A 15,953-nucleotide genomic window follows, 5' to 3' on the forward strand; every position below is an offset into this window, starting at 1 on the left:
TTTGACAGGGATGTTATTTTTTTAATGAAACACACTCCCACTTCAATTTCCTTTATGCCAAGAGATGTATTTACTGAAAAAAGTGTAAGATGGAAGAAAATAATGATGTTTGTAAAAATTCAAACGTCATTAAAATGGGTACAACCAGCACCACAATTGCTCACAAGTTGATAAGACATTTTATGAAATAACAATAAAAATCCCAAACTCCTGTTAAACAGTTAAAAAGTTCTCATGAGGCACTGCAAGTGACAGTCTGGAAAATGGCAGAATTGCGCTGCTTAAAGAGAGGGTCTGGGAAATATCACATATATGCAGGTTCCAAAGAAGACTATTGCACAAGATGGAAGGATCATTCAATTTCCATATCCTTGAGGGACACACAGCTTGGTTTTTATTCTCCATGGCAAACTACACCGTGATACTGTAAAACACGAAAAATCCCAGTGTTCCTCCCTTCCTCCTGCCCATTCCTGTTTGCCCATGTGCTGAAGAGAAAATCTTCATCTCTTTAGAGTAATTAATCTCATCAAAAACTCAACATTAGGAACCTGTGTGTGTTTCTAGCAGCCAGGTCACAGAGCTGAAACCTCCCCCCCCAGGGTAACACCCTGCACTGGAATCAGAGAAGCAGGATGAAGTTCTGAGATGTGACATTGACTCAGCATAGTCACAGCTGAGTATCATTTGCAGAATAAAGTCTCAATTTTGCACAGGAAATCCAGTTTAAAGTAATGCACTTCCTCCAGCCATAACATCCTGCCAACCCTATACGGAGCACTCACACAACTTTTCTAAACAAATATAAAGAAAAATACATCAGGAGGTACTTCCCTTGAAATCGCTTCCCTTAACACAAATTTCACATAAAATTCACATAAATGGTTATTTGAGCAGTCATTCTTAGAAGCCTGAAGGCAATTTGCTTTAAAGGTTTGAAAATTAAAACCCTGTCTTTCTCATAAATGTTGGGAAACTCCTCAATAACACCAATGGCACCCAGCTTTCCTCTTCAGTCCAGACTGGAGAGTTGACAACACTGATACACAATACAATAAAAGTGTGTCAGAGCCCAAGTCCTGCTTTCAGCAGATACTGATGAAATAAACCTAAAGACATGTAAATGTGGAACATCTGACATGTGATTCTGCAAGAAAAAATAATGCAGAACACAGCATCTACATTAACTCTGTGAAGAAAACCCTGAATACTTTTTGTTACCCAGTGTACAAAATCCAGCCACTGCAAGCAGAACTTCTATTCACCCAAATGTTCTCAGGACTTAATGCACATTCCAGCTGATAAAAGACAAGGGAATGATTAAACTAGATTAGTTCAGGTTTTAGTCCTGATGTTAGAAAAACAAGGGAAGTTTAATTACTTCACAGCTCTGGAAAAAAACTGGAGATAACACTTATGTCATTTATTGTTTCAAGAGAAAACATTACATCTCAGGAAAATTTCCTTTAAGGTCCCAAAAACACACATCCAAGCTTGCAAAGAATCACTGGGTGTCCCATTGCTAGTTTTGTAATGCTTTTGGATTTACAACTCAAGTACAGCTGGAGTTATACAGGGAATGACCACCTGCTGCCCTGATTTGGCATGCAGACTTTACTTCTTTATTTTAAATTTGCTGTGAGACAAGCTGGGTTATATTTCCATAGCTAAGGATATTCCAAAGGTTGACATCCTCCAAAAACATTTTGTCCTCTTAGGAAGATATGCCCTAATTAAATGAGACAAGAAAACATATTCTGCTATGTTCTCTTTCAAATGTCCCTAAGTTTGGAGAGAAAATGTATTCCAGAAGAAGTGATTAACTGTTTTCAGAGGTCTCTTATTAAGGAGTACAGAAAGCTAACTTTTTAGAGTTTTATTTCAAAATATTTTCTGTGAAGTCACTTACTTTCCTGAAAATATAGCTGAGTAAGCAACAGATTTCTTGAATAAAACTTGAAGAAACGCACAACTAATGTAATTCTCAGAGAGAATTCTGTTTTTAGAACCTGATAGGAAATAGAGACACCCAGTAGACAGATGGTGCCAGTCTGGCAATAGAGATGGAAGCAAAAGAAATTTGGTGTTCAGGGGTATTTGCCACTGTTAAAATGTATCCCAGCTTCAGGAGCAGGTGAACAGAGCACAGCTCAGGTATAAAGCAGAACAAGCTCTCCTCTACTGTTCCAGCAGAGTATCACGGATGAGAACACAAATCTGAGCGATCTGTCTGAAGAGATAGCAGCTTTACAGAACTTTGAAAAACAGAATTTAGTGCAGAACTGCACCACCCTTAGAGCCAAACACCAGGTACTAAAAAATTCTTCCTTTACCATACACTGAGAATTCAGCACATGCTGAGTCATTTTATACATACTATATAGCTTTCTTTGATCATTTAAAAAACTATCGACAACCAGATGTTTCTTAACAGTCCTTCAAAACCTGTGCACTATTTGTACTGTATTTATTATGGATCAAACCCAGAAATTCTGCAATTATTTTAACTTTCTGCTTATTAGCTTTGGCAACACTCTACTGTTTTTTTTAAAAAAAAAACCACAAAAAACCTTTCCAAAAATCACTCATTACTACCAAGGATATTTGCATCTATGCTACTTTTCAGACTACTAAATTGTTTCTATTTCCAAAACAAGTAGCTGGATGAGATACCTGATACAATTCACAGTATCCCATTCTTACTACAGTTGCACCTTTCCTCCAAATTTGTCTTCTATTTTGGCAGTTCCACAGAAGGTAAAAGGGTAACCCTAACATGACACCCATCAAATCAGGACAGTCACAAAAAAAAAGCTTATTCTATCAATGGATTGATGACTGATTAGAGAGCAACAGCTAAAATGTCTCGAATCAACAGCTTAAAAGGAGGAGACTGGCAAACACCTGAACATTCCTTCTTTTTTTGCAGAAAGTAAAGTCACGGGAAAAGTTATACAATTTATACTTATACCCAGATTCTCAGCCAGACCACTCTGTATCCTACATGTTATTAGTTCTTCTCTTATTCCCACTCTGTTCTATTATTTAGATGTTGCTTTATCCACTAAAAAAAAAAAAAAAAAAAAAAAAAAAGTGCCATCATTCTTTTTATTCCTTTCATTTTCTTCACCATCAAGTGTTCAGAAAGTCAGCCCTAACATTTTGCTGGACACCACAAACACACACGTGCCTCACTCACAAGGAGACAGCATCTCCCCATTTTCCTAGCCTATCACTGATGGACTATAATCTGTTCTCCTAAAATCTCCCATCTCCTACCAGGAAAAGCTACAATTCACACCAAAAATACTGCACATATTTCCCAGAACACAGGTATCCTGAAACACCTATGCACTCAGCTTTACTTCCAACTAATTGGCACTGCAGCCTCTCCTACCACTACAAACACAGTTTTTCCTGGTTAGCTGTCTTCATTGTGTGCCCTCTCTGGCTGCAGGCTCCATGACTGGCGTACTTCCTGCCTATCTGTTGCCTAATTAAGTTTGCTTTGTAGTAATCCCTGCTGTTGGCTGTTTTCCTGGCTCATGAACCGGCTAACCTGACTGTCAGCCAAACCTCCTCAAACTGGGCCTTGCTCACAGATTGGTTCTGAGATCCTTCTGTTTCCAAGGCTGACTTACTCAGGGAATCACACTGGAAATTGCTGTCACACCTTTCACTTGCTGCCAGCGGAAACTCTTTAAAAAAGGACTCTTGTTTCTGCAAAGGGCACCTCTTCTCATTTTAAGAAGCTTAAAAAATAATTAGTACCAGGAATATTCTGAGCCAATCACACTTCGTTGGAAGAAGAGCAAGTTTTGGAGTTGGGTAAGAGGAAAAAGGCATTACAAAAATGAGGTATTTAAGAAAATTTAACCTGGACAAAAAGACATACTCTCGGTGGTGAGTATTGTACATGAGTAATATAGAAATGCTGGAAGAAAATATCAATTGGGTAATTTCAAGGCAGGATATAAGTTACTCCTTCTTGTCTATCAAATGCTTGGAGAGACAGTCTTGTGCCATTTCTCAGATGTAAGAAGGCATCAAAAATCTCTCTTCAACTGAGACATCATTGCAGGACACTGCAATTCTACAGCTTTTGTTAGGCAAAAGCCCACCCAGCCAATTATATGTTTCAAAGACTCCCAATAACATTTGTTCTTCTTGTCCTGAGTAGGACACTAGAGAGTTTATCTTCCTGCAGAAATTCTTAGTTTTCTTTCTGACTTCAATGTGGAGCGGCTGACAGAAAACGATTTTAAGAATATTTACTAATTTACTATTTACTTTTATTAATATACTTTATACTTATTATAATTCTTCTCCTACAGTGAATAAATGAATACAGAAGAGAAATTGAAAGGTTGATGGTAGTCATATTACGTGGCAAGTAAAACATCACAGACTCATCAAAGTCTCCATTGTATGGCCAAGAAAGACAACAATTTTTACAAAGAAAGAATTTGGATACATGTTTTTATTCTCCAGTACTTAGGAAGCTAAGGGGGTCGGTACAAGGAAACTCTTGCTGAACTCTCTGTTTTGTCCATATGGAGCAAATCCTCAGCACAACTTATCACTTTTGGTCTTGGAGAAAGTGCCACAGACACAAAGTCAGAACAGAAGGTCGGTCGTGGCAAGGCTCCAAAGAGGGAGAGACAAGGCTAGTCTGGTTCTGTCTTCCCATCTGTCTACACACCTAAAATGAAATCAGTGGGAGTGATGGCGCTGCCTTCAAGGGGAACAGCACGTTCCTCCTGCAGGTTACTGGGGTAGCCATGGCAGCTGGGACAAACAAAAATGATACAGCTCCCATTCCCAGGGCAACGTGCCTGCACCCTCAGCTCCTGCCAGCAGCAGAGCAGAGGATCACAAAGTCTCTTTGGATGAGGAGGATTTATCACAGCACAGGGCAGAGGGACCCGGCTCTGTGCCAGCTGAGCACGACTTTCAGGAGTCGTCTCAGCTTCCTTCCATAGCAGCAACACCTCAGCTCTGAGAAGCTCAGTTTGGGAAAACAAGAAACTTTCAGACTAAAAAACAGAAACAAAAAGGACATTCACTTGGTATAGTGAGACTACACAACTTCTTCTTAAACTAAGACAACTCACAGGATTGTAGGATGAAACAAGGAGCTTTTTAAATGCTCTATTTGCTTCCAAAACAGTGTAAAGACTTTAAAATTCTGGGTTAGAGCTCACATGAAGCACAATTACTTGAACAGTGACACATCTTCACGGGGTTTTTCTAAGCCATCTGGAAGTGCTCTATGGAGCACAGCTTGAAGACCTGTGTTCTGGCTGATTTCAAAGGTCCCCACTGCAATTACAAAATCTGCTGCCCTTGCAGGCAGAGTGAGAAACAGTTTCAGTTCACAGAGCTACCTCACCCACCCTGGCGACACAGAAATGCCATGGATCCTGGTTAGTTCTGAAAGCTGTGGAAATCTTCTTAACAAGATACATTTCCTGGAATATATTTAGCACACATGTCCTCTCAGAAAAAAATGCAAACCAAATCACAGAGAAGGGTTGGCTACCAGAGCCTCCTTGGTCACCCTGCTTTGGCACAGTTGTTACTGTTACTGAATTCTACAATAAGTGGGGCCCTGTCCCCTCGAGAAGTCTTCCCAAAGAGATGATGTAAGACTGCACATAGGAACAGGTTTGGTCTTGACACCCATTGCATAAGGAACCCCTTTCAAATGCAGTGAGTTTGGTTTTATGTATGCTGATTTAGTATTTGGCATGGTTCTCATTACAGAGCTAAGCTCAGCGTATTTAGGTTCGGTCAGGACGACATGTACAATAATTGTTTAATGCTACATTTGGCAAAGTTTGTTTTATTACTTTAAAAAAAAACAAACCTTGGCAGTTGTTAAAAAAAGCAGCTGGCACGTAACTTGTTTGACTTAACTATTACCTCATTTTCTTCCAAAATATTTCCAGAACTTCTTAATGACAGCAAACAGATGGTCAACATTTTTCAATGTTAGAGATAATCCTCTTCCCAAACCAAATGATGGCATTTTATATGTTTAACCAGAAGGGAATTGGAACAAGAATTAGACATTATTTACATATAGTTCATCTTTACAAAAATAACTAGATAACAATCCCAGTATTATTTGTACCTGTATCCATAGTTAGTGCATTTAGCACTGCTCACACCTCGGCATTGTCAGTTTGAAAGAATGGCATCATCCCACAGATTGTTTTGAATTTAACTGGTCAACCTGCAGACCATGGGTATCCAAATGGCAGCACTATGTTCCACAGTCCTTGTCAAGCCAGGGAGTAGGAAGCCACATTGAAACCCAGAGAAATTTGAACCAACAGCATTAAAGAATTTTGTCACCAGCAAATATGTTTGTGTAAAGCACTTCTCCAGAAAAGAATAATTTTGTTGAGTCGACACTTTCAAAGAAATTGTGTTTCATCAGGAAATCTCTGACTGTTCCAAATAGAGCGATTAACCAGCCAAGGCAGAAATCAGCAAACATTATTAACAATACAATTTAAATTATTACAACCTCATAACAAAGAAAGGTCAACCAATCTTCATCTAATTATCACAAGAGAGACACTTCATACACCCAGCATTAAGTTGAGGGGATTAGTTCCAGACAAAAGTTAATCTAAGATCTCTTGCCAGTGCGACATTAGTTTATGCTAGATAACAATTAGATTAATCATCCAAAGTTCTGACCTCAGGTTACGCTGTTCACTGCATGGAGGTTGAGGATCTGTCTAGCTTTTCTTGCTTGTTTGATTTGCAGTAATTCTATCAAAAACTGATTGCCCAGAGATAATTTACACTACATTTACTGTCATCATTTTAACTTCAGAAAAACCATGGGGAATTGCACGTATCTCTGGGCACACCAACCTTTCATTCAGACAGCAACCACATTTTTCAGCAAATCTCTCAATCTTAGTCAATTCCTCCTACTCACAATTATTTGCTTCACCTTGTGGTGCAGGCTTGGAGTACACAAAGAGGATTTTGTTTGAGTGGGTCCAGGTCAGGGGATGGGTTCCCTGGCATACCTGATGCACTCCAAGCAGTCCTTTACTTTATTGGACCAGTGTAAAGTGCCCACCACGTCCTCAAAACCAACTGCCTCATTCCACAGATACACCCCCTTCCAACCACACCAGTTGCTAGAAATAGCCTCTGTAGAGATATTTTTTGAGACAGGAAAGTGGTTCTATAATGCCATTAATAGTTTTCTAATAGATCATATCATAATATTTTAATGGGCTTTAAAGAACACATTTATATATATATATAGAGAGAGAGAGACAGAGAGAGAGACATGATTACATATTGCAGGGAAAAAAATTCATAATTCGTAACATCAAGTTTTCCTATTTACAGCACCTCTGAGCTGTAAAAGCTGCCTGGGACACAGCCTCTCCATATATATAGAGAGAGAGAGAGAGAGAGAGAAAGAGATGATTACATATTGCAGGGAAAAAAAAGTCATAATTAGTAACATCAAGTTTTCCTATTTACAGCACCTCTGAGCTGTAAAAGCTGCCTGGGACACAGCCTCTCCTGAGTAGTTTGTGAAGCCTTGGAAACAATTTTTAATTTTTTTTTCCTTAATTTCTTTTTGGTGAGGGAGAATGAAAAAACCCAAAAGTTTAGCTCCAGCACATGTTGAGCAAAGTTTAAAACAAACTCTAATATTGTTATAAATTCCAAGATAAGTGAACAGGCATCAGGAGAAGGTATACTTGCAACAAAGACTGAGTCTGCTACTTTATCTTCATGAGTGTTTGAAAGTTGATGACATTAGAGAAACAAAAAAGCCAACATTATTATAAACAAATGCAAAATGAGCTGCAAAATGAAATGGTGCAGGCCGCCAACTATTTAGTGCTTCTTGATACTCTGAAAGTATGAAAAATGCCTCCTGTTCCCTGCTGACTTATCTGCAGAGCATTTCTTAGCAAAATAGCCACCAATACAGCATGAAACTCTCAGCAGCATTATCCCTGCCCATAAACTATGGAGAAACAGTGAGCAAGTGGAATGAAAAACACTTCTTTAAACACAGTAAATTCTTCTGACAGTCCCAAAAATCTTCTAGCTGTAGATGACTCACCTGCACTGAAACTGAACATATCCTTGCACTAGGATAGGCACACACTCAATTTACCTTTTAACTTGACCTCTGAGAAAACCTCCAGACAAGGTCCTGGAGGGAGCCTTCAGTGAAGGTTACATTTCTCCAAGAAGAGCTGGACTTCTGCACAAATCACTGGATGGCTACTCACAAGTCTTTACAGGATAAAAACTGATAAGGAAGAGAGAACGGCTTCAATGGCCAGGAGTTTGACCACTGAATTACACAGAGACAGGCTTTTCATTAACCCATCATTAGATAAAAGAATCCCTAATTCTGAATCCCTGGCTAAGATGAAGAATGCTTCCCTAACAGATTTCTTCTTGTGCAGGCTTCATAGTAAGTTGGATCATTCAATGCACAGCCTAAAACTGGTACAAGGTAACATTACTGCTTTTCAAATGTAAGGCAAGCATTCAGACAACAGAAGGGAAATTTTGCTCTTTTAGGAAATGTGCTAGGAGAGCTCCCTAAGGGGTTGCTAGACAAGTACTGTACCATCCTTCCTTCAGAAAAGAATCTCAATTATTCCACAGATTGCTGACTCACTTCATAGAGATTAGTCTTCTAACAAAGTTAGTCTTACTGATAGTGAGATCATACTGGTTTGTTGAGTTTTGGGGTGGGTTTTTTTGGTTGGTCGGTGGGTTTTTTTGTGGTTTTAGGTGTTTTTTTATGCATCCTGCACATACAGCAGCAGTCTATAGCAAAAACAAGAACGTGGGCACCTGTGGATTACACACATCTGCATCCCATTTCTAGAAACATCTCTTACTAATCAAGTAGTCTCAAGCAGTTTTGACATTTTTATTGCCAAAATAAAAATTTTAAAGCTTGATCTGATCAAAAGTGCATTCAGGGAGGACATTTAAGGACATTGTCTATATCATTTTCATTAAGCTGTTAGCTTATGTCATTTTTCTTGTGCTTTTTAGCTATTTCCTTCTTTCAAAAAGAAAGGTTAGCTTCATTCTGATCTGGTTAATTGTGGAAAATTGACAGCTGAAACATTTTTTTTTAAACAAAATACGGATTCAGGGCATTGACAAAGTCCTGTCTCCGTTTGTGAACTTCAAGGCTTTGCAGCAGTGGGGAAGCAGCTAGGCAGGAAGCCAAGGAATTAGCCTCAGGCTGTAGAGTGTCCTGCAAGAAACAAGCTGTGCTGCAGGATACATAATCACACCATCCGCTTCCCAGTTCAGCCAGTCACCTCCGTATCCTCAGGCATGGCAGGCCTCCAGTAGCTGCCTGCAGATGTCCAAGAAGGTGTCAGGAGGGCTCAGCACACGTGATGGAAGTAGTGTTGTAAAAGGGAAAGATTGCCACTTGTAGCAGACACTTCACTCCGTGGACAGGCCTCAGCAGGATGGAATATGTGTTCCATCAATGCTCAACCCATACAGGTCACGTAAGAAATAAGCTAAAAGCCAAATGGGTTCTCAGGTCAGCAATGAAAACAGCCTAAAATCTTTGTGACATCTTAACAAAAGAGATGCCAAGAGCTCAAACTGCAAGGTCAACAGCATTGTGGCCACTTCAAACAACCAAGCTGGACCCCAGGAATGTAGAGAGACAGAAGAATGATGCTCACTGCTGTCTAAAGGTCAAAGCATTTACAGGATATTGTGTTCCAGAACCAAACTAGGTCTGTCTCTTAGTGTATCTAATCACAAAAGCTACTGAGCAATTCACTTCAGATCATATTCTAGAGTATAATGAGAACTTCCTTGCAAAGTTCTTCTGCTTATCTCTTTAGACATGTTTTCCCTTTGCCACATGATGAACTGAAAGAATTTTTCTATTTCCAGAGCAAACATATCGCCAGTTATCAACTAAGCATTCACACTCAACTCTGTCTGAAATTAGAAAAACATCATTTTTAAAACAATCATTTTTAAATAGCAACATTTTCCTAAATTCAGTCCAAACAGTAATGCCTTGCATATACACATACTGTGAAACATACACTGAAATAGACCGGAAAAAAATCAGGATTGCTAGTGTTTAAATAAGACTTAATTTATTTTGGTTTTGCTCAGACAATGAGTTTTCAATATGATTTCAGAAAGTACAGCTGATTAACTAAACAAGACAACTTGTATTATTTCTCTTCTCTGTAAGCCTTTAGAATTCCTCAAGTACCTACTGTGTGCTCTTTCCTTCTTTCATCTCCAAAAGCAAAATCTGTAAGACTCATTTTCATACATGTTAAAATGCTCTAGAGCTTAAGATAAAACATTAAGTAGATGGTGTCTGGACAAAAATTAACATTGCAATTGAAGGCAGAGTGAAGTCAATTACTATATTCCCCTAAGACAGGAGATAAGCAGCTGCATTAAGATAAGTTATAATCTGCTCATAAAAGCAAAAGAAATTAAAGATTTTTACAGAAATCTCGCTTAAACATTTGGTTTCTTCAAATGAAGACTTTGGAGAGAGAGACTTCAGCTACACAAGCAACTTCCTCAAAGAGAATGGCTTAGATCCATTCTGAGTTATTATTCCCCCACAACCAAATACACAAATCAAAAACACTTCCACAAATAAACAGAAGCTATTACAGTAAGGCCCGGGCAAAATCTGTACTAGAAGCCCACACTACTTTGATTTTCCTAATTTTAATTGTTGTAATCTACTTAAAAACCATCTGACTTCTTTTGAACTAGGGCTCAGATCCCATAAAGAAATGGGATTCTATTGAAGACCCATTACAAAGTGAGCCATTTGTACATCTTTACAACAGCTTTTGAAATCTTGGCCAGGGACTTTTGAAATGCAGCTGGTCTTCATCATTTGTCATTTCATGAGGTCATTAGATTGAGAATCACACATATTAACATGGTGTTTATTTATTCATTTATTTCTAAAAAGATTGGTAAGAGGAAAGGACAAGCCATACTAGTGTAAACAAACTTACCCGTGCACCCTTCTCTGGGAAACATTTGCATCCAGCACTGCAATTGCGGCCCCCACACGGCCCACTGTAGGACTTCTTTCCACCCTAAAAAAGAAAGAAAAATTTTGAAAAAATCAAATTTCATAACTATTTGTTAGCTGAAGATCTTATTTAATTAAAACACTTGGTCTGTCAACACTTTTTACCTACATTACCTTTGTTGTGTGAATTTGCTGGGAAGTAATTGGGCAGAATGTTCTTACATTTTAACTTTTCCACAATTGGGTCCCTTTTGGAATCACCCAATAATCAGAAAAGGCTGGGCTAGAAATTCTTTGAGGACAAGTGAATTTACACAAGTTGGTGCTCTTCTGCAAGGTGCAGAGTGCTTCCCAGGGCTCTCAACCCATAAAACTAGATGATGTTTTGAGATGCTCAGTACACTATTGGACTAGGATCATAACTGGTAACTGCAACTTGTGCCACAGCCATCCTGCATAAACAAGTATCTTCACACCAATAGGAACTATCGAGACAAATTTGATTTTGGGACCCTTGCATGTTTCTAAGAACAAGAAGCTGCATCCCTAAACCACAAGAACAAAAGCTACTGGATGAGAGAAAATGGCATTTTTAACTAAGAGCACATGTGCAAGGAAGTGTGTAGGAAACTACCATGGATTTGGATTTAAAATGAAAATATATTCCAAACTTGCTGCACTGGCACTAGTTGTTTCAAGAATAGTTACAATATTTATGTCAATTAGAAGTTCCTATATAACAAACTTCATTCCCAGCCAATAGAGTACATGAACGTTAACATGAATTTAGTTTAGAGAGTTTGAGCTGCTTCCAAACTAAACAGGTCTGAAGGACTGGGTTTCCCAAAGCCCTGCAATGCTACTGACAATACTGTAAATCCTGGAAAAAAGCTCCCCTTTACCAGTGTAGTTTTGTCACGCTATGAACACCCCTCTCTAAGGAAACTTTCACTGTCCAGCATGCCCAGGTACAGTCCCTACAGCCTTTGAAATTCTGAAAGGAATATTTAAGCTTCTCATATGCAGGTGATCAAACTGAATGCTAAAACAAGTTCAGACTGGAGCCAAAAATTTCCTTACTGAAAGCATTCACAGGAAATACTTTTAAAGCCTTTAAAATTTCCTGACAGTGAGGAATGTGAAAAACGAAAGACAATTCATGCAAGCTTCTCAACTTTTGAGCTTCCTGAATCAGCTTTCTCAAAGAAAGTAACTAGTCTGACATCACTTGATCAGTGTTCTGCTGAAGATAAATAAATACCTCTATACATACTGACGTTTATACTGTTTTGCTAAATTAAGCACCTTTGGACTTAGAATGAACAGATATTAACAAAAAGCCTTAAATCCAATCTCCCATACTTCTCTGTCCAGAAAGCAGTGCTATCTCTTGCTGTAAAATAGTCATAACAACCTTCGAGCAATTCTAAGAGGCATCAGGTATAAAAAAAAAAACTATGAAACCACTTCGCAGACATTTTGGCAGCTTTGTTCAGATGAGACCCCATTAGATATGGGCCTTTTGGACTACTCATTAAAATCCTATGGCAGGATCTAACACAAAACTGGAACTGAAGAAAGGCACCACAAAAGAGGCACCATAATGGGAAACACACCACAGACAATTCTAACTCAGCAGCAGAAAATAAAGAATGAAGTAGAGGTAAAAAAAAAAAAAAAAAAAAACCAAACAGCTAACAAAACAAAAATTACCAGCCAGCCTATAAACTACCCAAAAGCAAAGAGAAGGAGACAACCTGTATCTAGAGGTTATAGACTAGACTGTAAGAGCATCTCCAAGCTTTCTGCTCAAAGAATGGTCACCATGAACTTGAGTCTGCAATGTGCAACAGCAAGGGCTCAGTACATAAAAACTGGTCCCTATCTTAATGGACACCCTGCTGAGAGGTCATTTCTTTGTGAACCTGTTTTTAGAGTAAAGTGCACTGAGATACATATTTTCCCATGCTTATGTCACCATTTCACAGTGGAGATTTGAACCCATTGCTAAGCAATGCCTATCTCTATTCCTGTACTTAACCTTACATTTAAACTCTTCACACACAGCTTCATGCCTCCAGGTAGTCAGATCATGCTTTCCCAGACACTTAGTCAACCTTGAATTCTTCAGAGATTTAAACTTACAATCAACTTCTTCTCCAGCTTATTCCTTGTTCCAGGAGTCACTTTCACAAGCCCTCGGGGCCCATGGTTCTGTCCATTCAGATGCCTCCTAGGAGTGAGCAGTGGCAAAGTTTCCTTTCACCATAGCTCTGTATCCCTCTGAGCCACTGCCTTGCAAAAGTCACTGTCTCTAAGCACTAATCCCCTGCCTCTGGTGGCAGTCAGGTCTTTCCCAGTGGCAGAGGACTGGACAAATATCCATGATTTTTTCTATCCCTCAGGCTCCTGCTGCTCCCATCATTGATGCAGTGTAGTAAATATGGCTCTAGTCAAAATCCCACTGAAGTCAAAAGAAATATTTCTCTTTAATTTATAGGAAGCTGGATAAAACTCTCACTGAGCTTTGTGAAAAACTGAAAGTATGTCCCTATTTTGTGTAAAATTGTGTTTACCATGTACTTCTAGGTTTCTTTTTCACAGCATGAGGATCACTTACCTCACTTATGAATGAAAGCATTTGGAAAGGAAGCAAACCAAAGCCAGTTGGCTCCAAACCAGGTGTACATGTCCTGAGTATTTTATTTAGGGGAAGTAGCTGACATCAGACACTCCATGACTATTTAAATCGTAAACAGCCATGTGCATAATATTTGTGAACACAACTCTAAAGGTTGCATATGAGATTCTAGACAAGTGTTCTCTTCTGAAAAGGTTAATACATTTTCCCATTCAAATATATGAATGTAAGGTCATTCAAACATTTACAGATTGTAACCTGACCACGTAAACATGAGCCTGTCATACTTGTTCTGTGCATGTATTCAGGGAAGGGATTTTTTCCTACTGTTCTACATTTCAGATTGATGAATATGCTCTTGAAAAAAAAAAAAAGAATTAAAAAAAAAGGTTATTAGCTATTCTGGTACTCTCCAGCACTATAAGAGAAATTAATGAAACCATTTTCATTTTGTTGCATGGAAGCAGACCAAGATCTTGGAAACAAAAAACAAAATAGCAGCACTGTTACAAAAACACATACTCTGAGATTTAAACAGCCATACTATCAACTGAGTAACATACATCCTGATTTTAACTGAGTTATTTCAGGCTTGCATAAGAATCACTACCATGATTTCAATTTAGAAAAAACCCACTCTATTTGAGAAATATTGATACAAGTGAGAAACTATTATTAAAGGACATTCAAAACTAAGAGTCACTGCAAGGACAATTTTCCTCTTGTGCTTCTGGTGTACCTCTGTCAAGCATTTATGCACAGTTGATTCATGAAGAAGCAGTGGCATTCAAATCTTTCCATTGACTTCAGCTTGTTCTGGACTGGAGCCAAAGAGTAAAGAGACCTCACAGCTGTGATGCCATAAGAGGTGTCCCAGAATGTTCATTCAGCTTCTCTAGAGCAACATACAAGGCAACAGAATAAAAGTAAATGACCTGGAAGGACCTGCCTGAAAATACAAAAATTGTAGGTGGGAGCAGGTAGAAGTAAACCACCTAACAAAGGACTTTAGTGGGAGACCTCCAGGAAGCACAGCTCAGATGCAAGAGCTGGGGCTCCACTTGGCATGAAAACTTCTCTGTTTCAAAGGATCAGCTGCAGAAGATTTAAAAATCTCATCTGAAGACAACGACTTTAATCAGATAGGAAAATGAAGCCAGAGGAATGGGCTGAGAGCATGTTTTGGGAAAGGACTGCAGAAAGGTTAAAAACATCATCTTTATCATGAGAAAGCTAAAGTAGTGGTGGTGGAAATGGGCAAATAAACTGGAAAATCTTGTAAAGAATGGATTCTAAGGAATGGTAGCACACAAAACTGAAGTGTGTAAAGTGTGTAAAGTTCGATGAAAAAAGAGCATACTCATGATAAAAGAGGAAAAAAGGATGATGACAAAAAAAAAGTTGATGATAAAAGAGAAAGAGAAAGAATCTCTGACTTGCATAAAGAGATATGACAGGGATGACTTTTTTTCCCCAACACTTGTCTCCAGTAACTTCCCAACTCAAGTTAAGGACTGCTCCATTACAGCAGCACAAAATCATAACAAGAAAAATCATAATCAAAAGCTAGAAAGGAAGTATAATTAAAACTTCTGGAATCTTCAAATAAACAATTTTCATATAATTCAGAATTACCTGCTGATGACTAATAAAGAAATTTTATTCACAGTACCAGACATTCAGACACCCTTGCAAAATTTCACTGAAAAAAAATTAGTGAAACCTAGTATGGCTGTTCACTTCATGAGCTGCTGTGATAACCTCACTCATTTGAGTGTTCATAGCTTTTAGCTAAATTAATGAATTTAGAAGACTTGGGTGGTGACATAATAGCCCTATACATTCATCAGAAAGAAGAATGCCAGAAAAGTGAACAAATTTTATTTAAATAGTGTTCTCAATGCCCACTGCTGTTAGATTGACTCTAACAGAATTAGAGTGTAAAAAACACACCTTCAAAAGGAAGAGACTGTAGTTTAAATATTAACTCACAAACCACACATGAAGTCAGGCTTTAAGCCCCTCTCTCACCCTAAATAGCACCTTGTTCTTCTTAAAGTCCCATAGAAATTACAGGTCTCCAAACACTACAGGAGCAGGAATGTCACATACTGGTTATTCCATGCTAACAGATTTGAACCTGGCTCTGAACAGCTCCATCTTCAGGACATCAGCCCCAAAAATGGCTCAGCTCCCCCACTGTGCAAACAGTTCTAACAAAATTACTCGAGAAGGAAA

The 15,953-nt window shown here is 38.6% G+C and overlaps 1 protein-coding gene across 4 annotated transcripts in view; it reads right to left on the bottom strand.

Moving 5' to 3' along the window:
* Positions 1 to 15,953, bottom strand: part of COL4A6 (collagen type IV alpha 6 chain) — a 110,293-nt gene that overhangs the window by 59,576 nt on the left and 34,764 nt on the right. For all 4 annotated transcript variants that reach the window (XM_041485270.1, XM_041485273.1, XM_041485269.1 and 1 more), the window contains one exon: positions 11,055 to 11,138. In XM_041485270.1, the coding sequence (XP_041341204.1) occupies positions 11,055 to 11,138 (84 nt within the window). The remainder of the gene's footprint in view (positions 1 to 11,054; positions 11,139 to 15,953) is intronic.

The sequence above is a fragment of the Pyrgilauda ruficollis genome, unplaced genomic scaffold, assembly GCF_017590135.1.
Source record: "Pyrgilauda ruficollis isolate IOZ18807 unplaced genomic scaffold, ASM1759013v1 scaffold7, whole genome shotgun sequence".
Classification (NCBI taxonomy): domain Eukaryota; kingdom Metazoa; phylum Chordata; class Aves; order Passeriformes; family Passeridae; genus Pyrgilauda; species Pyrgilauda ruficollis.